This window comes from Gymnoscopelus braueri (assembly GCF_963280865.1).
Source record: "Gymnoscopelus braueri genome assembly, chromosome: 5".
NCBI classification, from domain to species: domain Eukaryota; kingdom Metazoa; phylum Chordata; class Actinopteri; order Myctophiformes; family Myctophidae; genus Gymnoscopelus; species Gymnoscopelus braueri.
In genome coordinates this window covers 2,246,148-2,272,286 of record NC_137606.1, presented here as the reverse complement: position 1 = coordinate 2,272,286, position 26,139 = coordinate 2,246,148, and the positions used below count along the sequence as shown (strand labels likewise).

The 26,139-nt window shown below is 41.6% G+C and overlaps 1 protein-coding gene across 1 annotated transcript in view; it reads left to right on the top strand.

Annotated features, from left to right (window-relative positions):
• Positions 1-24,359, top strand: part of gpr4 (G protein-coupled receptor 4) — a 79,109-nt gene extending 54,750 nt beyond the window's left edge. The window contains exons 2-4 of the mRNA XM_080428494.1: positions 10,247-11,411; positions 12,766-13,030; positions 20,990-24,359. Of these exons, the coding sequence (XP_080284620.1) occupies positions 11,283-11,411; positions 12,766-13,030; positions 20,990-21,735 (1,140 nt within the window). The 5' untranslated portion in view covers positions 10,247-11,282 and the 3' untranslated portion in view covers positions 21,736-24,359. The remainder of the gene's footprint in view (positions 1-10,246; positions 11,412-12,765; positions 13,031-20,989) is intronic.
• Positions 24,360-26,139: the final 1,780 nt, after the last annotated feature.

Sequence of the window (26,139 nt, the reverse complement as noted above, 5' to 3'; positions counted from 1 at the left end):
AAAGTACAGTATCTGTGTTCTGTTGGCCTGGAATAACCTGTGTTTCAAAATAAACGCAAATTCTGAAAAATGCTCATGATTTATGTAAATCTTTACATATTAGCATGACTTGTTTGGGACTCGAAACAAAAAGGCTAGGACTTGGACTTGACTCGTGACTTGAGAGCAAAGACTTGAGACTCTACTTGGGACTTGCAACGTAGGGACTTTGTCCCACCTCTGCTTCCACTCCACTACATCTCAGAGGCAAATGTTATACTTTTACTCCACTACAAGTATTTGAAAACTTTAGTTACTAGTTACTTTGCAGATTTAAATTATTGTATTATAAAACACACATTAACCACTTTAGCCCTATTTTATACCTAGGCTATTTGAAAATAGCAGAACTACAAGCTCACAACGCGTCGCATCGCGACGCGTTGTGAGCTTGTAGATCTATTATTTTCAAACATTTTAGTACTTTTACTTTTGGTACTTTAAGTACATTTTGATGCCAATACTTTTGTACTTTTACTCAAGTAACATTTTGAACACAGGCCTTATACTTGTAACAGAGTACTTCTACATGGTGGTATTGGTACTTTTACTTAAGTAAAAAATGCCAGTACTTTTTCCACCACTGCCTGATATGAGTTGAGAGCGAGAACAGCACTTCCGCATTCCCCAGTGAGCAGAACTATACTGGGAGTGTTGAAAAATTACGTGAAGTGACGTACTGTATTGTATAGGCCTGTTCCACTATAGATGTGTTTGTATGCGGGCACACGTGTGTTTTGTTTCCATGTGACGTGAGTCCTGGGCCATGTAGACATGCAGTGTGTGTGTTTGTGCGTGCGTGCGTGCGTGCGTGCGTGCGTGCGTGCGTGCGTGCGTGCGTGCGTGCGTGCGTGCGTGCGTGCGTGCGTGCGTGCGTGCGTGCGTGCGTGCGTGCGTGCGTGCGTGCGTGCGTGCGTGCGTGCGTGCGTGCGTGCGTGTAGGATGTTGCCGTAGCTACCTCGACCTTCTAATCACCCTTGGCAACAGATCAACGTTTGTGTCACACCGGATGGCAGGGGACAGGTTGATATAGACCTCTATTGTCGCATTCTCTCTCACACACACACACACGCACACACACGCACACACACACACACACACACACACACACACACACACACACACACACACACACACACACACACACACACACACACACACACACACACACACACACAAAGCCCCGACTAAGCACCAACCCTAAAATAGCACCATGAAAAGTGAGGACCGGCAGATTATCATCACTTTTCTCATTTTTATCATTATCTTTGTAAAGACAAAGATAGACGAAACACACACACACACACAAACCAACACCCCCCCCAACGCACACACACACACACACACACACACACACACACACACACACACACACACACACACACACACACACACACACACACACACACACACACACACACACGCTAAAATATATTCAGTGATATGTACTGTGCGTGTGTGTGCCGTGTGTGTGTGCATGTGCATGTGCGTGTGCGTGTGCGTGTGCGTGTGTCCGACATACCCACAGAATGGTTGTGAAAAAAAGGCTGGGTGTGTGTGTGTGTGTGTGTGTGTGTGTGTGTGTGTGTGTGTGTGTGTGTGTGTGTGTGTGTGTGTGTGTGTGATTTGGGAGTCATGTCAATGACTCCCAAAGTATTTGGCCCCCTATTTGAAAAGATATTGTGCCAGGGACCCCCATAAGAGAAGATGTGTCAAGATTTTTCAAAAGTAGCATTATCAACAAAGTAAGTGCCTTGATATGGATTGGCTATTAGCGAAAATATTAAATAAGTGGATTAATTCTTTAAACTGATCCTCATCTTGCTGGAGTCCCCCTGGAACCCCTTTTAACCCATTAAGACCTGAGGCCGATTACAAAAATGTCTTCTAAAACAGTGTTCTGAAAACCTTATGTTGCTCTATCATCAGCATGGTGACAAGAACCCACAATGTTATATGTATTTTGCTACAGACCCCCACTTCAAAATATGTTGTTCCAGGGACCCCCAGAAGCAAATATTTGAGTTAAAATGTTCGCTTTAAAATACATATTATATTTGCAAACATTTTCAAGATTTAAAATAAAATAGCAGATCTATAAGCTCATAGCTCAAATAGTTTTAATTGGTTAAGGACCCCATTTTGAGAGAGCGAGAGCAAGAAAGGGAGCGAGAGAGACAGAGAGAGAGAGAGAGAGAGAGAGAGAGAGAGAGATAGAGAGATTTGAATACTTTCCCTATTGGATGAACTTTCTGACAGAAGTAGTTGTCAAGTTGAATACGGTAGTCGAATTTCCAGTAGTGTAAAGTAACTAAGTACATTTACTCAAGTACTGTACTTGCAAATATGATACTTTTACTCCAATACAATTATTTGAAAACTATATTCAAAACTATATTCATTTCGGCCATTTGAAAATAGCAGATCTACAGGCTTACAATGCGTCGCGATGTGGCGCATTGTGAGCTTGTAGATCTTTTTATTTTCATAAGATTTTTTAATACATACTATACGCGGCCCTCCCGTCTAGTTCTATACATTTGAAAACTTGTGAACATTCTGCATAATGAGTACTTTTGGTACTTTAAGACAAGTACATTTTGATACCAATACTTTTTTACTTTTACCTTCAAGTCGATTTTGAATTCCGGACTTTTACTTGTAACGGAGCATTTCTACATTGCAGTATTGATACTTTTACTTAAGTAAAGAATTTGAGTACTTATTCCAACACTGCGAATTTCCTTTGATCAACTTTGTTGACGTTGTATAACGAGAACAGTGGTGAGTTGCGACACCGGCCAGCTCCCCCTCTCCGGTCCATATTAACACGCTACAATGATGCTATTTTTAACATGATATAAATCTTACTTGTACAGTCCATTTAAACAGTCACAATGGACCGAGGCCCTTACCATGCACCGGATAAAACGAAATAAATGGACACACAGAGGGGAACTATACTACCAGGCCACACATTGTTGTCGTTCCTGAATTTACATTATTCCTGACCTGTTGAATTACTGCTCTGGCATTTCAACACGTGGTGGAAGAAGTACTCACATATTTTACTTAAGTAAAAGTAACACCGCAATTAAAAAATACTCTGTTACAAGTAAAAGGCCTGTGTTCGAAATGATACTTGAGTAAAAGTACAAAAGTATTGGCATACATATTTTACAAAAATACTAAAATGTTTGAAAATAGCAGATCTACAAGCTTGTAGATCGGCTATTTTCAAATAGCTTAGGTATAAAATAGGGCTAAAGTGGTTAATGTGTGTTTTATAATGCAATAATTTAAATCTGCAAAGTAACTAGTGCCAAAGTTGTCAGTCATGGCTCCTATTATTGTGAGTAAAATGTAACCGAAATGTGTTGTTCCACAGTGTTTAGGGTACTCTGTTCATTCTGGCTTGTCTCCTAAACACACAAGTGTGTGTTTAGTGCACGTGCATGAATACGTCTACTGCAGTGGTAAAAAAAATGCCCTTTACTGGTCTTTATTTACCTTGTTGGTTCAAACCACGTTGGGCTTCACTTGAATGCCTATAGCTTACTATAGCTACTTTGTCACGATCACGATGTGAGGCGTTGTGAGCTTGTACTGTATGCCTGCCTACTATTTTTGAACGATTTCACAACTGAAAGTGAAAGTGGTCAAAGTGTGTCTGTGTGTTTTATAAATGTTGAACCAATGAAAAGTATTAACAAAGGGCTGAAACTCACATTCTAATTCGCTACTTTATTAACCCATTCAATCCGGGAACGCATCTCTGTCATTTTAGATTGCTTTGGCTATTCAAAAGTAGCAGATCTACAAGCTCATAGCGTGGAACCCCTATTTGTAACTATACCTTTCAGGACGGGAACCCCTTTTGGGGTTCCTGTTACTATGTACAGTATATAGAACTTAATAGAAGCATATATTTTTTTTAATTTTAATAAATATTTGAAGTTTTTCATAAAACCTAGGTCAGGATTTAGAAGGAGTTTTTAGAATGGGCCTCAGGTCTAAATGGGTTAACTGAGACTAAAGATGCAACGGCGGTTAAGTCGACCCCTAGTTGCAGGACAAGGTCGTACCAAAAATGTATCCCCCGCCGGCCTGAGTTGACTCTTAGAAGGGAAGTAATTACTATGTCTTGGGGGGATGAGGGGGGGATGGGGTGGACGGGGGGCTCAAGTAAGAGGGGTGTAGAGGAATGTAGTGTTCAGATTATGTGATAGGATAACATGGGGCAGGACGGTTCTTCCAGAAGTTTTGTTATATTTTGTAGAAGAAAAATCCTTATGATTTTACGATGGTGTGTGTGTGTGTGTGTGTGTGTGTGTGTGTGTGTGTGTGTGTGTGTGTGTGTGTGTGTGTGTGTGCGTGCGTGCGTGCGTGCGTGCGTGCGTGCGTGCGTGCGTGCGTGCGTGCGTGCGTGCGTGCGTGCGTGCGTGCGTGCGTGCGTGCGTGCGCATACGTGTGTGTAAAAAGGCGTGCGTGCGTGCGTGCGTGCGTGCGTGCGCATACGTGTGTGTAAAAAGGCGTGGGCCGCGTGCCAGATACAACGTCATGTTTGTTATGCTAAAGGCCTTGTGCCAAGTTGTGTGAAAATCTGATAAACAAGAACCGTACAAAAATATGTCTTTCAAAGCACACTGACAGCTACAGATGAGGTACGGCTGACATGTTTAGTTTCTTTCAGTGTGTGCATGACTGCATGGCTAACACAGATGTTTTCTGCCTTGCACGGGCAATTGCTATTTTCATTACACAAAAGCACGCAGGCACCACCATGACAGGCAGGCTGTCATGCTTCATGTGTTTACCGTATGCCTTGACACGCGCTTTACTCTAGCTCTCACACACACACACACACACACACACACACACACACACACACACACACACACACACACACACACACACACACACACACACACACACAAACACCAAACGCAAACACTACCCATCGCATGCTAACAGTGTACGATAAGCATCTCTAATTGATGGAGACAAACCACATTCTTGGCTGTTGGGTCTCTTGAGTGACAATGAAGAGACAGATGAACATGCGTTATGTCACTGTACTAGTACATACACCGACAAACAAAGCCATGTCACTCGGTGTGACATATTTGTCCTTTTCCATGGTAGGTATAGGCACTGAGGTCATGGAGTTCATCCTCATTATGAGGATTTTCCAGCAACAACACTTTCGATGTGGTCAAAGTTCCGTTTTGAATGTGTTTATTCATGTGTTATGTTTTAAAAGGGTTACATTTTGTTCTTCAGGAATTTCCGTCCAGGAACGGCATTGTTGACACTTGTTTTGAAGAAAAAAATCATATTTTAGAATGCATTCCTAGCTACTGCAGATAAAATAACTTATGATGGCAGGGTAGAATAATAAAATAAATGTGTAATGATTTAACTCTCAAAGTGCAAAAAATTGAACCCATAAAGGATTTTATTGTGTCGTAAAAGCAAATTGTTGTTGGTCCTTTAAGCTCACTCATTTGAGTGCTACTACTTGTGTGTTTTCACACACTGTGATTGCATTCAGTGGTCTAAAACGGTTACTTTTCAGATATTAATTCAAATTCAAAACTACCACGATGAGCTTCGAGCTTGTGGATCTGCAAATGTTGACATTATTGGGGCATTTCTCTTTTTATTGGATAGATACAGTAGTAGAGATTGACATGAAACAGGGAGAGAGGCGGTGAGTGACATGCGGTGTGGGCCTTTACCACTAGGCCCCCACTGTAGATGTTTTCGTGTGACGCTCTAGTATGATCAAGTAGGGCATTAATTTAAGAAAAAACACAAAAAGTAAAAAAAAAAATGGAGATAAGAGGTTTCTGCCCGACAACAGCGACATGACTTAGCCTTTACATCTAAGAGGAAGGAATCTGAGATGAGACTATGGAAGAAACAATGGTGGAAAGAAACTAAATACATTTACTCAAGTGCTTTACTTAAGTAAAATTTTGAGGTACTTTTACTTTACTTGAGTATGTCCATTTTTCAATAATTTATACTAGCAAATATTGTACTTTTTACTCAGTCCACTACAGTTATTTGAAAACTTTAGTTAGGCTACTAGTTACTTTTGGGATTTGGATTAATAAGGTTATCAAAATCAAACTCCTTGATCAGCGCAGAGTCGTCCAGTGTTCAGCTTGACCGCATGTCAATCAATCCCACAACTATTAAGTTGACACAGGAGTGCGTGTGGTCCTGTCTTGTGTCATGTCTCACCCACATCAATGTATAAGCCTTAAGGTCGTGACAGACGGTAAGCGGTCCACACGCGCGTTGGATCAGTGGTGATCGCGCCGCGATCATTGTTGTTTTGTCCTCCTGCGCGGTGCGGGGGAAAACAAAAGCTCACCACAATCCAGCTCTTGCCGCGCGCGAAAGTTTCACGGGACCGCGCCCGCTCGCCTCACCGCCCCTAAACTTCTCTGCGCCTCTCATTGAAAATGAATTACATAGGCGGGTCGGCCGCTTGCCGTCTGAAAGGACCCAAACGCCACACTTGTTTTTTAAGTTTGTATTCAGCTGTTATTGGATATAGCTGTGACAGGAGTGAAGGGGGTTGTTCCATAGCCTATAGTCTAATGTCTCTCTCTGCAATGAAAAGCTGAACTTACTTGGCATATTTAAATTCATTTTTTCCTTTGTGGACACCTTGGCATGCCTGCAAAGCCCCTTGGCAAGCAGGGACCCTGGGAAACATATGGGCATCCATATGTTTCCAGGGTCCTACTGTATGTTCCCCAGTTATGACAAACTGCCCCCCTCCCCCATCGCTGCAGAGTTTTACATTCCTTGACCAGTGGTTCTGAAAGTGGGGTCTAAACAGAGGGGGGTTCCAGGGTGTGAGCTTCTTTTGGAATTTGGAATCATTTAGAAATATGTTAACAACACAAATCTTCTCTCATGGGGGTCTCTCTACAACGTCTTTTCACATGGCAGTCTGACAGCGAGGCCTTGAGGCTCTTAAGGAACTGCTAGGCAAGCGAGTGTAGCATTTGCTAGAGAGCCCTAACATTCCGTTCAAAGACGCGCGTGTGTGTGTAGTGAAATAAATGAGCCGACAAAGAATTCAAAATATCCATCTCTTTTCATGTGGTTTTACAGTAGTGGTTGTGTGCTTATACTTAAGAGAGTGTTACAGATTACAGCAGCATTGTGACCTGATCATTATATCAACATGTCAAAGTATTCTTTCACAAAGCACTGCAGAGAAATGACTGAGCATCTCTCTCTCTCTCTCTCTCTCTCTCTCTCTCTCTCTCTCTCTCTCTCTCTCTCTCTCTCTCTCTCTCTCTCTCTCTCTCTCTCTCTCTCTCTCTCTCTCTCTCTCTCTCTCTCTCTCTCTCTCTGTGTACAGTATATGTGTGTGTGTCTGTATTTACATATACCTTATAGGCTGCTATATAATGGGTCACGCTATGTGTGTGTGTGTCTCGTAAGTCGGTGCATGTAGGCTACTGTATGCATTCATGCATGCATGAGTACACACATGCATGTGTGTATGATAATGCACGTGGGTCAATCCTGCCCAGAGTTACTGGTCCACACCAATGGCTGTAACATTACCAGGGACGAAAACCGTTTCCTTCACAAATCTTCGTCTTTCTAAACAGAGACAGACATGCCGCTTCCTGGGCCTGTTTCTGACTAATATATTTAGACGTGTTCTACTTATTCCTCATTTATATTTTGTCACATGTCGGGTGGAAACCTCATTGTTGGAGCTGATAATGGAGCTGATAAGGGTCGTAAATCCTGCTCTATGTTAATTACAACTATTTGTAGTTAAACAGCTGAAAACACAGTGTAAAAAGGATGAGACGGAATCAAAGACAGACACAGGCTAGTTCTCAAATTAAAAAGCTGACATTGTATTAAGAGGGAGAATCAATACACAAGGCACCGTACAGCAAAATATCTCTCTGACTAAACAGTCAATGATCACAATAGTTATACACAAAGGGAGTTGTTATCACCTCTGACGATGACAGATGGCCATGAGGAGCCTCGCTCGTAGGTTGAGAGAGAAGATGGCAAGCTGATGGTGTGACAGTTTATCTTAGACAAACAGCGTCCAAATGTCTCAAACAACACGTTGACCTCAGCTCTGACCGGCGTCGCTGGAGGTGTTGTGGCTTTGTCATAGATGGTCAAGTTAACTCCAATGAGCTGTTATTGTATTCCTCCAGAGATAATCAGTGACCTCGGAGGGCCTGTGCTCTGTACAACTCAAAACACATGCCGTCTCTAGAGGAAAGGAGAAAACTAATACGAGGATTAGTTCCGTACCACCTTGAACTTAATAAAATCATAAGGATTGGTAGGCAAACGTGAGTTATGCCAAGATAGCATGCTAAAATAGGATATGATGGCAGATTTAGACATTTTATATGAACGTGACATTGGCCCAGTTATGACACTAGACAAATGATTATTATAAAGATATCTATCACTCATCATGTCCAAAACCATAAAGTTGTATTATTATGAAAGTAGTGAAAATAGTAGGGCATTAATTTACGAAAAACCAAAAGGTTGACAGCAACGATTTATCTTCATTATAGCTAAAACACGTTTATTAATGTCCGTCATTTAAACAACTGAAATGCCACTGCTATTCCAACATTGTTTGAAAATACAATGTGTTGGACATTGTTCTAGTAGGATCATGTTATGTAACTACTATTTACCTATCAGTGAGTGACATGGACCATGTAATCAAGTATTGATTAAAATAAACGTTTCCACGTCTCACGTTTCATCTCTATGCATGAAAAAGTTGCCTCCAGCTCTTCCACTGTGTGGACACAGAAGAGCCAACGAGTGTGTGCCATTGTAGGTTGAGTATAGAAGCAACCCTCGAAAGACCCGACGCTATCGCTGAAGCTCCGCTGATCCGTTGAAAGAATAATAATCCCTTAGGGAGGAATGAAAACAAGCCGAGCCATTTTTGAGAAACAGTTATTAGGAGGAGATGCAGGGACGTCCAAGGTCGTTATAAACATGTTGAAGAGGAGAATGGAAAGTGAGAAGTAACATGAGTAATGTGTGAAAATAACATTTCAGCGAAGGGACTTCACTGTGCAGAGCATCTCAACGGGGGGATGGAAGTAGGGCCTGAAAAGTGAAAATACTGGATTCAATTGAGTTCATTTCGCCCAGGCAGGCACACACACACACACACACACACACGCACACGCGCACACACACACACACACACACACACACACACACACACACACACACACACACACACACACACACACACACAGTCACACTCACACTCACACTCACACTCACACTCACACTCACACACACACACTCACACACACACACACACACACACACACACACACACACACACACACACACACACACACACACACACACACACACACACACACACACAGTCACACAGTCACACTCACACACACACACACACACACACACAGTCACACAGTCACACACACACACACACACACACACACACACACACACACACACACACACACACACACACACACACAGTCACACTCACACTCACACTCACACACACACACACACACACACACACACACACACACACACACACACACACACACACACACACACACAGTCACACAGTCACACTCACACTCACACTCACACACACACACACACACACACACACGCAGGCATACATTTCTCTCTCTTTCTTTTCCCCTTCCACTCTCTCCCTTTGATGTTGAATACAGTGTTTAGACCATTTTCTATAGTATAACGCAGAGGTCTTCAACAGGGGGTCCGGGACCCCTAGGGGGTCCTCAGAGCTACTACAGGGGGGCTGCCAAATCTTTGAGTGATATGATTTTTTTTCCCGTTACATTAACCACTTCAACCCTATAGCATCCCTTTTCGGAGGAGAACTAATATTTTTAGCAATGAGGTATAGGCGTAGAGGGGGAAAAAAAGTTGGATCTTAAACTCAATTGTATACAATATGTAGTGGGGGGTCCCTGCTTCATCTCTCTCTCAGCTAGGTGGTCCTTGGCCTGAAGAACGTTGAAGACCCCTGGTACTGTATAACGTATACACTGACACTTTCTGTTTCTCCCTCCCACCCCCACTGCCTTTCTTCTTTTATCTCCCCCCCCCCCCCCCACCCTCTCTCTCTCTCTCTCTCTCTCTCCTCCAGATGTGTATGAGCCCGGGGTTAAGGGACATCAGCCTGAAGGCAGCGTTGGGCTGTGAGGCTGTGCAGCAGAGGTTCGATACCAGCGTGAACCTCTCCAAGCAACTGTGTTTGGCATCAAGACACTGTGGAGCCTAGAGCCGTCTCTCACACAACACACACACACACACACACACACACACACACACACACACACACACACACACACACACTGACAGACACGGACACGCTTGCACGCACATAGATACATACGCACAGACGTCCGCACACACACACACACACACACACAGACACACACACACACACACACACACACACACACACACACACACACACACACACACACACACAGGCCACACAGAGTGCAGCAGACCTGGCCGAAGCACTAATCTCTAAAAGATTAATGAGGTCCTGTCCAGGGCCAGAAGGCCTGCCTCTCAGTCGATAAGGCAGCTTTCATTTCACTACCTTTTATCCCCCCCCCTTCCTCCTTTTTTTCCTCCTCCTCCTCCTCCTCCTCCTCCTCCTCCTCCTCCTCCTCTTCCTGCATTTTTGAGGGACACGCGGCAGCCAGCTGGCGTTTTTCTTTTTCTTTCTTTTTTCCAACCATGTGAGACAGAGCAGATTGTGACACATGGAACCGGCCAGGTGAAGAAAAGAAAAAAAGGGGCTGCGTCCTCTTAAAGGGGGGGAAACGAGGCGGAAACAATGAATGGCCCCGCCCACTCCCTGCCCAGCATCAGCCCAGGAAATGCCTGTGCCGTTTTCCGCTGCCGTCGTCGTCGTTCCGCCCCCGCCGTGGCGGCCATGTTGGACGGTCGTGTGACTGTGACAGAGAAGGACTGTCCGCTGCCAGAGGCCACCTTCAGCACGTTTCAGGCAAAGCGCCGGATTTGGAATGTGGTGAAACAAGGAAGGAGAGGGCGGAGCTGAGAGTATAGCTCAAAAGAAACAAAACAAACGCACGTGCACACGCACGAACACTCACACACACACACGCACGCACGCACACGCAAATACAAACCCCCTCCCCGAGACAATGTGCAACATCTCGTTCTGTAATGTGGACAGTAAAGTGGACCAGTACTTTCAGCCCACGCTGTATATCATAGTTATGGTCCTGGGCCTGCCCACTAACCTGCTGGCCCTGTGGGCTGCCTACATGCAGGTGAGGACGCACACACACACACACACACACACACACACACACACACACACACACACACACACACACACACACACACACACACACACACACACACACACACACACACACACACACACACACACACACACACTGTACACATGCAGAGTGTTCTCTCTCTGACATTTGGACATGTACTGTATATGGAAATATGTCATCGCTGTCGGGCAGAAACCTCTTATGTCCGTATTTAAACGTTTTCTTTTCGTAAATTAACGCCCCCACTTGATCATACAGTACTACAGCGTCACACAAAAGTATCCACGGACCCCCATTTGAAAAGACTTTCTGCCAGGGACCGCCATGAGAGAAGATTATGTCAGCATTTGTCATAATGTTCAAAAATAGCAGATCTATACAAGCCCACAGCGCATTGCATTACGACGTGACGATGCGGCGTGTGCTTGTAGATCGGCTATTTTCAAATAGCCCAGAATGATTAAATATATAGGGCTTAAGTGTTTAAACTGTTACACATTTTGTTGGGGACCCCCGGAACCCCCCCTAAGGACTGCTGGGGGTCGCCAGACCCCATTTTGAGAGCCAGTGGAATACAGCAGGCCAATGGTTCTCAAAGTTGATACCATGGACTCTCTGGGTTCCTTTAGGAGGGTCTTAATTGACCCTTACAAGTCTGTAACTTTGACAGTTTACAAATTGGTTCCATTTGTACACTGTCAGAGTTAAGGGGAGACATTGAAATCTAAAAAGTTTGAGAACCACTGCAGTATTAGGCCATTAGTGCAAAATGATAATAAATGACCATCTTTCCTCCCTCTCATCCTACTTTCCCCACTCCAAGGTTATAATAGTTTGGGATTTTTCATTTTAGTTTAGTTTTAGTTCGTTTTGAATATTTTCTTTCTAATTCAGTTAGTTTTAATTCGTTTTTAGAGTGGATTTGCTAGTTTAAAAAAATATATATTTTTGAAAAGGATAATAGTTTTAGTTTTAGTTTCTTGTCAAATTCTCCTTAACATACTCACTACTCCGAATTCTAAAGAAACCGGGGTTACATCCGTAACCTCGAGTGTTTTATACTTTGGGTTATTTGTCGGGTGCAGGATTGAAAAGGTAAATCATGTGTAATAAAAACTTAACAAAAGATAGCATTTAAAAATGTATTCAATTACAAATGAACCACAAACGAAAACTATGGGCATTTTGTCTATAATTTCAGTTAGTTTTGTAAACACACAATACAGTTTCAGTTAGTTATCATAAAATGTATTGTAGTTTTTATTTAGTTCAGTTAACGAAAATGTTTTTTGTTTTGTATTTCGTTAGCTTTTGTTAACTTTAACCCTTGGCTCTCCAGGTACGGCAGCACAACGAGCTGGGCATCTACCTGATCAACCTGTCGGTGGCCGACCTCCTCTACATCACCACGCTGCCGCTGTGGATCGACTACTTCCTCCAGCACGACGACTGGAGCCACGGCCAGGAGAGCTGCAAGCTGTTTGGCTTCATCTTCTACACCAACATCTACGTCAGCATCGCATTCCTCTGCTGCATATCTCTAGACAGATACCTCGCCGTGGCTCACCCGCTGCGCTTCGCCAAGGTCCGAAGAGTCAAAACAGGTACGAGATACGGACGAGATGCATTGCGATGAGATGAGACGAGAGATAGCGAATTGTGTAAAGGTTGTTTGTAATTAAATGACATGACAGCGACATGGAATTCTGTCTCTGTGAGGTTGCCCCACCTTGTGTTAAAAGGATCCCTGGCTAATAAGCCAAATATGCCTTAATACATTATAATTGACCTCTATAACTAAAAGTTTAAATCAAAAACACACTCTTTCACTGCCAGATTAAATACATTAGTGAATCGCCCACTGCCAGTGATTTTAGTTTTTCCTTACGTTTTCAACTAGTCACAGTATATTCATATCCAGTATAATCGATCCCCTGACGGTTGCTAAAGGGTTTCACTGTGCTTTCCGCGAGAAAGGAAAAAAACGTCATCGCGACGTCATAGCTTGTCTCGTCAAAAATGCAGGGAGAAAAAAAGAAAAAAAGATAGAGCCATTTCCCCAAATACGCTAAGCAGCAGGAAGTCAATGGTGGTGGAGATCTTTCGATCACCTGATCTCCTGGATCTGTGTGACTTGAGGAGTAAAACGGTCACTTGTGTGTTAGAGAACAGCGCCATCTGGTGGAAAACGAAAAAGTCGTGAAAGCCGTCTTTGGCAATCTGAGCCTTTGGAAAAAAAGTCGTAAAAGTCATCCTTTTACTCAAGCGTCCCGCTTGAGTAAAAGATGCACTGTTTCTAAAATAACTAAAATATTTAAAGTGTAAGTTGATGATGTCATTTGTCCATGTGTGGTCCACTCCAGCCCTATGGAATTTATGGAATGCATGTGCAAATAAAACACATTTAAAATATTGATTTGATGCTCATATTAACCTTAGGAAGTAAGTTGTTTTTTATTAGCACATGCATTCCATACGTTCCATAGGGCTAGACCACACGTGGACAAATGACATCATCAACTTGCGACGGGCATTGTCCCGCTTGAGTAGAAGATGAACTATTTCTAAAATATTCAAGGTGTTTTTAATTTAACATCTTAGTTATAGAGGACAATTATAATATATTAGGGCATATTTGGCTTATTAGCCAGGGATCTAATGTAAAGGTAAAAAAATATAAAGGTAAAAGGGTAGTGAATTGAGTTGTGATATACGGTAAGTGTAGGTAGTGATATAATTCCAAACTGCATATCGTTGCTGTCGGGCTAAAACCTCTTACCTCCATATTCAAACTTTTTGTGTGTTTTTTTGTAAATTAACGCCCTACTTGATTGAATAAAGCATCACACTACAGCGTCACACAAAAGCATCAAAAGTAGCAGATCTAAAAGCTCGAAACGCGGCGCGAAGCGACGCGTTTCGAGCTTGTAGATCTGCTATTTTTGCTATTTGTGAATTTGAACATACACGACAGAGCATTTTAACCCATTAAGACCTGAGGCGATTCTTTCAAAAAATCTAAATCCTAACAGTTTTTTGGAGAAAAAAAATCTAAAAAATAAAAATTCAAAGATTCATAGCGCGGCACTCGGTGCCGCGCTATGAGCTTGTATATCTGCTATTTTTGAATAGCCAAAGACATCTAAAGTGACACAGATGCGTTCCAGGTATCAATGGGTTAACAGCCTAAAATAAGGGGGTTGTAATGGATCATTTCTCCAAAGGCAAAGCCAACAACGGATACCAAGAACTGTACGTTAATATACATGCATCCCAAATCAAAGCAAACTCATTTTCCTTTTACTCTTTACAACCTTTTATATAAAAATAAATACAACTTTTATTATGTTTTGTCAAAGGAGTTCAACTAAGAATGTTGGTCAATCCTGTGTCGACGTCTAAAGGCTTGATTTGATGCATTTCTATTTCATTATATTTCCAGTATGATATTCAGACATGGGACTATAACACAAAGTCCTGCAACACACTCTCACTCTCTCAAGTCATACTCTAGTGACGAGTTGGGGACAACATCTGACCATGAGTCACCCGTTTGGCATGATGGGATCCCCTGACCCTGTCAGCACATTTTCCTGACCCTGTCACAACATTTTCTTGACCCTGTCAAGTAATTTTTCAATGCTCCCCGTAGTCCCGCCCACACTGGAATGCAGAAGTGCCGTTCGCACTCCCAACTCATAATGATAGGTTCCCGCTAGCTCATACATGGGCAACTGGCGGCCCGGGAGCCACATGCGGTCCCCACCTTCACTTAATGCGGCCCGCAGGTTAATATGGGAATACTGATATATTATTGAGTTCAGCTGTTACAATTCCAAACATGCAAAAAATGACCCGCTTTAATTACTTCAGTCTATATTAGTAGCTTAATGACTAGGATAAAAATTAAATTGTTTTTTTTTATGTCCAATGTATTTGTATTTAAGTTCATAAAGTTAACATAAGTATAAATAAATGCATTTGAAATTAAATAAAAATGTTACTTTTCAGGATTCCAATTGAAAAATAGCAAAAATAGCAGATCTACAAGCTCAAAATGCTGAGCTTGTAGATCGACTATTTTTGCTACTTTTGTGTGGCATAGAATGGCGAAGTACGGCATTCATTTACAAAAAAGTTATATGGAGATTCTGGTTTCTGCCCGACAACAGCAATATGCAATGTGGCCCTCGGAAGTGAGTGTGGAAATATAGTGGCCCTCTGCATCATCAAAGTTGCCCACCCCTGCGCTAGCGGGAGTTGACTTTTTTTTTTAATACCAGCAGGCGGGAATAGGCGGCCAGAAGAAACTGTTGGTCCCGCAAAATTCCATACTGTCCCACAATGAACTGGATATAGCACACCTTTTATTGGGATTGAGATGTACCATCTCGTTTTCAAGGGGGTCCAAAATTCATACATTTTTCATACATTTAGACACAACATTTCACAGACAGTTCAAACAACATCAACAAAACAAGGAAAGAAAAACAAAATGTAATGGCTGTCCCTCTGTCTCTGTCTCTCTCACGCGCGCCGCGCCCTCTCTCTTTCTCAATCTGTGTTTCTGTTTGTAATGTTTTGGGGTCCGAAAGTAAATATTACAGGATTATGCAGAACTAGACAGTAATATTGAGGGATTATGTGGGAGACAATGGGACTAAACTGCACATGCACTTGTTTCGCAATTAACAGCAGGCTGTCAGAAATGAAAACATTGCGGGTGCGGGCACTCCCTTCCCCTCGTCTGAGCCAATCACAGGCCGTTTCACAGCCATCCTGAGAGCAACTAAACATGCGCAGTGCACTGGCCAGTTGACAATTTCCTGTGGCATGATGTTGTTTTTCCCCCACCTGTGTGTGTCATTTTGGGGACTCGCCGTGCACTGTAGGAGGAGAGGTGTAGATGGGGGTGTGTCATTTAGGACCCTGGGGTCCAGGGGTCATCAACATGTCCGTACACGGACAAACATGTCCGTACACGGACAAACGTGTCCGTGGCAAGACTTGGCCTGGTCTGTGGCATATTTTAGATTTTTTTTATTCTTATTTTGACCCAATTACTGAATGCTGTCTCCAGGTTTTCTTCAGAATATGAATGACTTTACTTTATGACACTACGTATGGCACATTATGAGACCACAGTGGTTCTCAATTTTCAAGGACCCCCATAACTCTGTTGCAGACCTGTAACAGACCTGTAATGGTCATTTACTGTAGACCTAGCTCCATGGCAAAAACAGAATTTTGTCAAAACTGTCCAGGTAACACTTTAAAATAACTATTCGTTATAAGTAGTCAATAGATCATTCATAAACTGTTAGTTAATGAGTTATTAATGACTTGTTAATCGTTTGTTAATAGTTAGTTAAGGATTAATAACAATGCCTTATAACTACTTAATAGATCATTTATAAACCTTTAGTTAATGAGTTATTAATGTCTTATTAAATGTTTGTTAACAGCTAGTTAAGGAGTTGTAACTATCCCTTATAGATAATTTATGTATTACTCACAAACTATTAGTTAATGACTTGTTAATAACTTATTTACTACCTGTATGCTAATGATTTATAACTATGCCTTATATATGTTCAAAGGATTATGAACAAGCTATTAGTAAAACACTTACTAATGGCTAGTTAAGTACTTGTTAATAGTTAATATATGTTATTGGGTAGTTATTCTAAAGTTGCAACTATTCCTCATTTATTAACATGAGTTAAGTATTTGTTAATGGTTAATTTATGTTATTGGGTAGTTATTCTAAAGTTGCAACTACTCCTCATTCACTAACATGAGTTAAGTATCTGTTAATGGTTAATTTATGTTATTGGGTAGTTATTCTAAAGTTGATACTGTGGACATATTTCACATTTTGGTACCTCAACCTTGTTCAATATTTTACTAAATAAATACCACAGATGAAATAATGAACAATGTATTTTTAATGAATAAAGAATAAAGAAAAGAAATAAAGAAAACAGTACAAAAAATAACAAATTCATCCATCTAAAATAACAATAGCAAATAAAGAAATAGTCATATCGACAGTAATACAGTAATTAGAATTAACCAAAAGGAATACCTTCATAATCCCATCATAATCCGCCTCTACAGTCCAGATTCACCGGCTTCGAATGCTATCAATGCATTGAATGGGAGATTATCACGTTTTATCTGACCTTTGAATGGGCGAGTAGGCGACGAGTAGGCGCGATTTAGACCTACCCACGATTTGTCAGACCATTCATGGGGCATAATCAGGAGCTACAGACCTACTTGGAGGCGGAGCAGTCCCCACAACAATATTTATGATTCTGTGCCTATCGGTACATAACTCGAACGGCGCTGAGTAGGCACAGGCGAACGTCACAGTGACAGTTCGCCTGTGACTGCGCGCCTCCGTCATGGTCCGAAACCAAAACCAAAACCGAAACGGAACTATTTAAGTCATCTCCGTTGGTAGGTCAGTATGTCTTGATAACACCCAATGAATGGTCTGATAAATCGCGGGTAGGTCAGTATGTCGCCTATTTCGCCCATTCAAAGGTCTAATAAGACGTGATAATGTCCCATTCAATGCATTGATAGCATCCGAATCAGGTGCCAGATTACATATAGTTTTAACCAGTGGTAGGATATACAGCACACACATTAGCTTTAGCTTTATACCAGGCCTTCTGCAGTAAGCAGTATGGCCACGGCAACACCATGTGCTAAAATTGTAGCTATGCTAATATTGTAGATAACAGGCTAATAAGTGTTCCCAAATTATAAATCATACTCTTTTTCATCAAACAAACAAAAACGAATTATTTACATTAACTAATAAACACAACAGTTCGTACAGTTTCATGGTTTTGCAGTACATCACCTGAAATGCATAAAATAGAATACACAATGTATCAGATAATGGCCCCTTCTCTTTTGTCTTGTTCAAAATAACTGAACAACATCCTGCTCCTTTCAAAATAAAAGGCAGTTCAGCTTCAGAACTCCATTGAGACACACTGCCATCTACTGACACAAAGTGGTATTGATGCTAGACTACAGACTAGTGTAGTTGCATGAACTGCTGAACTGTATAGGACAATAAAATAAAAATACATGGAACATACATGGAACATACATGGAACATACATGGAACATACGTGGAACATTGCCAAAAATGGTAGATAAGAAATGACAGATCTACAAGCTCACAGCAAGACGCATTGCAACGTGTTGTGAGCTTTTAGATCGGCTATTCCTGATCTGATAGTTCTGGCGAATGAAGAGAAACAGAAGAAAACAATTGCAACCTCACAAATTTAAAATGGAGGGTTATTGCTTCTAAAAGGGCCCAGTAAACACCGAGAGCAGATCTAAACACCGAGAGCAGATCTACAAGCTCAAGTGTGAGCTTGTAGATCTGCTATTTATAATCTGCTATTTCTACTGAATGAAGAAAAACTGTTCAGTTCATGCAACTATACTAGTCTGTAGTGTAGTACCAATACCACTTGGTGTCAGTAGATGGTGTGTCTCAATGGAGTTCTGAAGCTGAACTGCCTTTTATTTTGAAAGGAGCAAGATGTTGTTCAGTTATTGTGAACAAGACACATGAGAAGGGGCCATTGTGCTGTATACATTGTGTATTCTATTTTATGCATTTCAGGTGATGTGTGCAAAACCATGAAAACTGTATGGACTGTTGTGTTTATTAGTTAATGTAAAGAATTAGTTTTTGTTTGTTTGATGAAAAAGAGTAAGAGTTATAATTTGGGAACAACCTGTTAGCTACAATATTAGCATAGCTACAATTTTAGCACATGGTGTTACTGTGGCCTTACTGCTTACTGCAGAAGGCCTGCTATAAAGCTAAAGCTAATGTGTGTGCTGTATATCCACTGGATAAAGCTATATGTAATCTGGACTGTAAAGGCGGATTATGGTGGGATTATGAAAGTATTCCTTTTGGTTATTTCTAATTACTGTATTACTGTTGATATGACTATTTCTTTATTCTGCTATTGTTATTTTAGATGGATGCATTTGTTATTTTTTGTACTGTTTTCTTTATTCATTAAAAATAAATTGTTCATTATTTCATCTGTGGTATTTATTTTGTAAAATATTGAGCAAGGCTGAGGTACCAAAATGTAAAATATGTCCACAGTATCACATCAAATTTCTGTACCACCCATTTGCTGTTGTACAACGTGTCTCTGGTATTAGTAGATGGGAATCAAATCATTAACAATTGATTTGTAAAAGGTAAGTTAAGTATTTGTTAATAGTTAGTAAATGAGGAGTAGTGGCAACTTTAGAATAACTACCCAATAACATATATTAACCATTAACAAATACTTAACTCATGTTAGTAAATGAGGAGTAGTTGCAACTTTAGAATAACTACCCAATAACATAAATTAACCATTAACACATACTTAACTCATGTTAGTAAATGAGGAGTAGTTGCAACTTTAGAATAACTACCCAATAACATAAATTAACCATGAACAAATACTTAACTCATGTTAGTAAATGAGGAGTAGTTGCAACTTTAGAATAACTACCCAATAACATAAATTAACCATTAACACATACTTAACTCATGTTAGTAAATGAGGAGTAGTTGCAACTTTAGAATAACTACCCAATAACATAAATTAACCATGAACAAATACTTAACTCATGTTAGTAAACGAGGAATAGTTGCAACTTTAGAATAACTACCCAATGACATATATAAACTATTAACAAATACTTAACTAGCCATTAGTAAGTGTTTTACTAATAGCTTGTTCATAATCCTTTGAACATATATAAGGCATAGTTATAAATCATTAGCATACAGGTAGTAAATATTTAACAAGTCATTAACTAATAGTTTGTGAGTAGTATATAAATTATCTATAAGGGGTAGTTATACCTCCTTAACTAACTGTTAACAAATATTTGACAAGACATTAGTGACTCATTAACTAATGGTTTATAAATGATCTATTAACTAGTTATAAGGCATTTATAAGACAATTATAGATAATCAGCATACAGTTAATAAGTCAGTTAACTAATACTCTGTGAGTGATCTATTAGCTATCTATAAGGCATATTTATAAATCCTTAACATACAATTAAAACATATTTAATAAGTCATTGATAACTCATTAACTAATAGTTTGATACTAGTCTATTAACTATCTATAAGGCATGGTTACAACTCCTTAACTAGCTGTTAACAAACATTTAGCAATACATTAATAACTCATTAACCAATGGTTTATAAATGATCTATTAAGCAGTTATAGTCATTGTTATTAATCCTTAACTAACTATTAACAAATGCTTAACAAGTCATTAATAACTCATTAACTAACAGTTTATGAATGATCTATTGACTACTTATAACGAATAGTTATTCTAAAGTGTTACCCTGTGACCCTTATGTTGCTATAATATCAGTGGTTCTCAAATGTTTCTAACCCAGATCTCCTCTCCTCTCCTCTCCTCTCCTCTCCTCTCCTCTCCTCTCCTCTCCTCTCCTCTCCTCTCCTCTCCTCTCCTCTCCTCACAAGCCGTCCTGGTCAGCGCGATGGTGTGGATCATCGAGATCTGCGCCAACTCCGCGCCGCTCTTCCACAACGAGCTCTTCCAGGACCGCTTCAACCACACGTTCTGCTTTGAGAAGTACCCCATGCAGGAGTGGGTGGCCGGCATGAACCTCTACCGGACGTTCCTCGGCTTCCTGGCCCCCTGGACGGCCATGCTGGTGGCCTACCGGGGCATCCTCGCCGCCGTGCGCTGCAACGCCGCCACGGAGCAGCAGGAGAAGGCCAAGATCAAGCGGCTGGCGCTGAGCCTCATCCTGATCGTGCTGCTCTGCTTCGGCCCGTACCACGTGCTCCTGCTCTGGCGCAGCGCCCTCTTCCTGCACAAGCCGTGCGACTGCGGCTCCGAGGAGAGCCTCTTCGCAGCGTACCACGTCTCGCTGGCGCTCACCAGCCTCAACTGCGTGGCCGACCCCATCCTGTACTGCTTCGTGAACGAGGGCGCGCGGCACGACGTGGGCCGGGCGCTCTCGGCGCTGCTGACCTTCCCCTGCCGCCGCGGATGCTCCTCCTCCGTCGGCGGCTCGTCATCGCATGCCGACATCCTCAACGGCGGCTCGGTCACCATGGAGACGCCGCTGTCGGCCAAGAAGCAGCCGTGCGTGTACGGCGGTGGCGGCGAGAGCGGCGTGAAGACGAGCAATTACAAGACGGAGCTGGTGGCTCTGAAGGAGGAGTGTCTGCAGATGACCATCCTCAGTGTCAAGAAATGACCCGTGGCTTGAGGACCGTTTGTCTGTACTGGGGCCACAGCAATGGCACCGATGTACGCCCGGGGATTCGAACCCGGGTCTCCCGCGTGGAAAGCCAACATCTTAACCACTAAGCCAAAGGGATATCCCCATCGCCCGGGGGAGATATTAGACTTTCAGGCCATCAGGCTGAGGTAGTGAACCACTCTGTTACAGTGGCCAGGATTTGGGGGGGGCGTCCATAGCCTGCGTCACACAAAAGCATCAAAAGTAGCAGATCCACAAGCTCGAAACGCGGTGCGTCGTGTTTCGACCTTGCAGATCTGCTACTTAGCCTGGTAAACCCCCCTCCCTCCGGAAATCTCATTTGCATTTGATTTCAGGAAGGAGGTCTGGGATCGCTCAAGGAGTAAAGCTGCCTGGTCCGCTGCGTGTTAGAACCAATCAGCGGCTGCTAGGGGCGGGATCATCCAATCACCTGCCAAGTAGCTTGAAAAAATGAAAATGCCGTCTGTCATCGATTCTGCTTCAGGAGTCTCAGATGGAAGTAGGCTGGAACAAAATGTGTGTCGCAAGCTTCTTCCATTTGACAGAGTCAGGTTATCTGCTACTTTTGATACTTGTGAATTTGAATCCCGAAACACAGGTCCGTACCGTACAGGCAGCTCAGTGTGCAGAGATTGGGGGTTTGGTTCCCACCGGGGGCCACCCACGTTAATAACACACACACACACTCAAGGCGCTGTGTTAGTGCATTGGGGTAGTGTAGCATATTGACCAAGTGGGACAATGTTAGCCAGTCTCGGAATATGGAAGAAGAATGGAAGTCAAAGAATGAAGGATCTCATAAAACACAACTCACGCACTGAGAAGACAGTTATTATGACGCCTTGCAGTGGGGGCCGTGTCACACATCCTGCTGTAAGCAGGAGTCGACGACAACGGATGGGATCACCTTCCATCAATTGTGTTACTGTGAGCCACATATTGCACGACCGCATTGCCTCGCTGCATTCCAGTGAATCGCCATGATCCTCTAGGAACACAAGAATTCTCACTAGAATTAATGGCCTGTATTGAGGATTGGCCACACAGGTAATAGAGCCCGGAAATGTGACAGAAATAGAACACGTTGCTGGTCCAGACCCAGTCCTGGAGGAGCCCTCAATGTAACTACTTTGAACCTGAAAAAAACAGATGACACTTGCTGTTTCGTCTTTCTTTTTTCCCTTCTTCTTTTATTGAGGGAATAACCCTGTGAAGTACCTCAGCTGTTAAACTAGGATAGAGTAAAAGTGTCTTTCTTCCTTGAGCCCCTGTATTTCATTGTAACCCAGAGACCACATTAAAGTCGAGACATTGTCCAGCATAAGGAGACAACGCTGTCTTCACTACATAATGCATTATAAGTACGTTTATAATGCATTGTAGACATGGGATGCATAGTTGTTACCAAAATGCCAGGAATCATTGTCATAGTCTGGTGAATATGTCGTTAAGGAACTCTCATTGTAACCTATACATGTTGGATCCACACCTCAGGGCCAGTGAGGATCAGTGACAACAATCAGCTGGAGGAAGAGCAGTTTTAAATACATGTGTACATTCTAAATGTGGCAGCCATCATTACACAGTCAAATCCACTGCTATTTTCAGCAAAGATATTTAACCCATTATGACCGTTTAAACAGTTAAAAAAAAAAACGTATGTTGCTATAATCAGTGGTTCTCAAACTTTTTCATATCAAGGAGCCCCATAATATTTTGTTCCAGGGACCCCCAGAAGCAAAGATTTGAGTAAAACAAATTTTGCTTTAAAAATATATATAAAGATTCGCTAAAATTTTCAAGATTTTTCAAAAATATCAGATCTACAAGAGCTTGTATATTTTTTAATAGCCAACGTACAAAATAATGGTTAAAGTGGTTCAAATCTAAAATGACACATATGCGTTCCCCGTTCTTAATGGGTTAAGTGGTTGAGTGTCGATAATGCCGAAAGGGTCCCATAAGGGTCCATTTGGTTTCATTTCTACACTCTCTGAGTTTCAAAATGATCACTTAACACGAAGGATTTGACTGTTTACAGGGATTAATTTATTTGATATGACGGAGATATCTCACTGACTTCTATTTAGTGCCGGCCACTTGGCAGGCAACCTGTATTTCAACTTCCATGAATTGTGATGACAGAACTTCCAGCGTTGCAGAGCTCTGGCTCTCATCCACGAAGGGTCTTATACTGTACCTGTTTACATTCCACTATCAGACAGATGCCTTCTAACTTAAACTATTGGGATCTCTGGTGGGTCTTGACATTTTTCAATCTTTGGTTATTTGTCTTCACTATACACTTGCCACAGTGTGGCGAAGAATTGTTGTCATTTTAACCTGAAAAAAAAAACACATTGGAATTTCATGTCAAATCCCCAAGATCTTAATGCCTGTTTCTTAATGCATGTGTTAAGTGACATTAAAAAATGTAATTTAGGTAAACTGAAGAACATATCGAGACATCATTCCATGAATTTCAACAATCGGCATGTACAGTATGAAATACATACTGTGCTGTCTGTAAATTGTTACAATTGTATCATCCAAGGATTTAAATCCCTGAATCATTTTGTAATTTTCTTTTTTTTTCAAATAGAGGAGATCTCATTGGTTATTACAATAACTTAATTGAATATGTGATATGACAAGTGTTTGGAATGAACAATCAAAGGATATTTAAATGTCAAGTACATCGTTACTTTTCAGGATTCAAATTCAAAAATAGCTGAAGTAGCAGATCTACAAGCTCAAAACGCCACGTTTCGCGGCGCGAATCGACGCGTTTCGAGCTTGCGGATCTGATACTTTTGCCGTTTTTGAATTTGAATCCTGAAGAGTAACAGTTTTGGACATATGAGGTTTCCACCCGACAGAGACGATATGAACTGCAGTATGTCTTCCTCTTCATGCAGAGGAGGGACTATGTGACAGTCAGCCACTCGTGTTTCTCAAAGGCTGGTAGACCGTGATGTCTGATTTACATGGCAACTTATGCTCTAGGTCAGTGTGTTTCAACCCTTTTCATATCAAGGTCCATTATGTATTCGCCATTTGAGCCACGGACCACCATCTGATGAGATTTAGCCTCTCAGACCCAAAACGTAGAACATTTTGTTATCGTTGGATACGGTTTTGTCCACAATTCCATGCTGTGTTGATGTTGGTACCATTAGGAGAGATAACAGGCAAACGGTGATCAAAATAACAATTCTTTAATTAAGTCATGCCGATGTTTAACAATAATTGAACTCTTGTGAGCGTTAAATGAAACCAAATGGACCCTTAAAACCTTCATTTTACGCTCTCAAGAGTTAAATATCTAATAAGGGTCCATTTGGTTACCAACTCTCCATCATTTAGCTGGGGACCACCTGGAACCCCCTTAAGGACCACTGGTGGTCCCCGGACCACTGGTTGAGAATCACTGCTCCAGGTGTTTTGAGACAACAACAAAACACTAAAAAAGCTTTGAGAGCCTTTTTTTATTTTTTTATAATAGTTTAAAAAGGTCCTTCTGTACACCTACTTCATGGATAGGTGGAGAAAGGAAAAAATAAATCCCACAGCACACACTGTCTTCACTTACAGCCAAAAGGTTTTAATGGAAATACTATGTTTCGGTCGCGCTGACCTTCATCACAGGATCTTGTTTTTCTTTTTTCTATCCTGAAATCCCAGTGCTCTCATTCCTGCAGACCAACCCATTCGCTGCTTTCATCCTCACAGCTTGACAACAAGTGTGTGCACAGTGAGTTCTGACCAATCCCATGACTGTGTGGTTTTAAGGCTGGGAGACACCACCAGGCAGTTTGGGGTCAAACAGATGGGCATGTTTGGCAGCAATAAAAACCAACCCATGGTAAAACGAAAAACATTTATTTTTCAATTCAAACTTTAACCCAATAAGACCGGGAACGCATCTGTGTGTTTTTTCTTTGGCTATTCAACGAGCTTGTATATCTGCTATTTTTGGGGAAAATCTTGAACATTTGCGCAAATCTTTGAATACATATATACATTTTTAACTAATTTTTTTGCTTCTGGGGGTCCCTGGAACAAAATACTTTGAGGTGAGGGGGGGGGGGGGGGGGTCCGCAGACAAATACATATAATTTGGGGTGGTCCTTGACATGAAACAGTTGTTTGAGAACCACTGATATTATTGCAACATATGGGGGGATTTAGTAGACATTTGTAGAGAAGCAAAGATTTGAGTTAAAAATAATCGCTTCAATATATATATATTCAAAGATTTGCACACATTTTCACGATTTTTCTAAAAAATAGCAGATCTACAAGCTCATAGCGCGGCACCGAGTGCCGCGCAATGAGCTTGTAGATCTGCTATTTTTTGGATAGCCAAAGTATAAA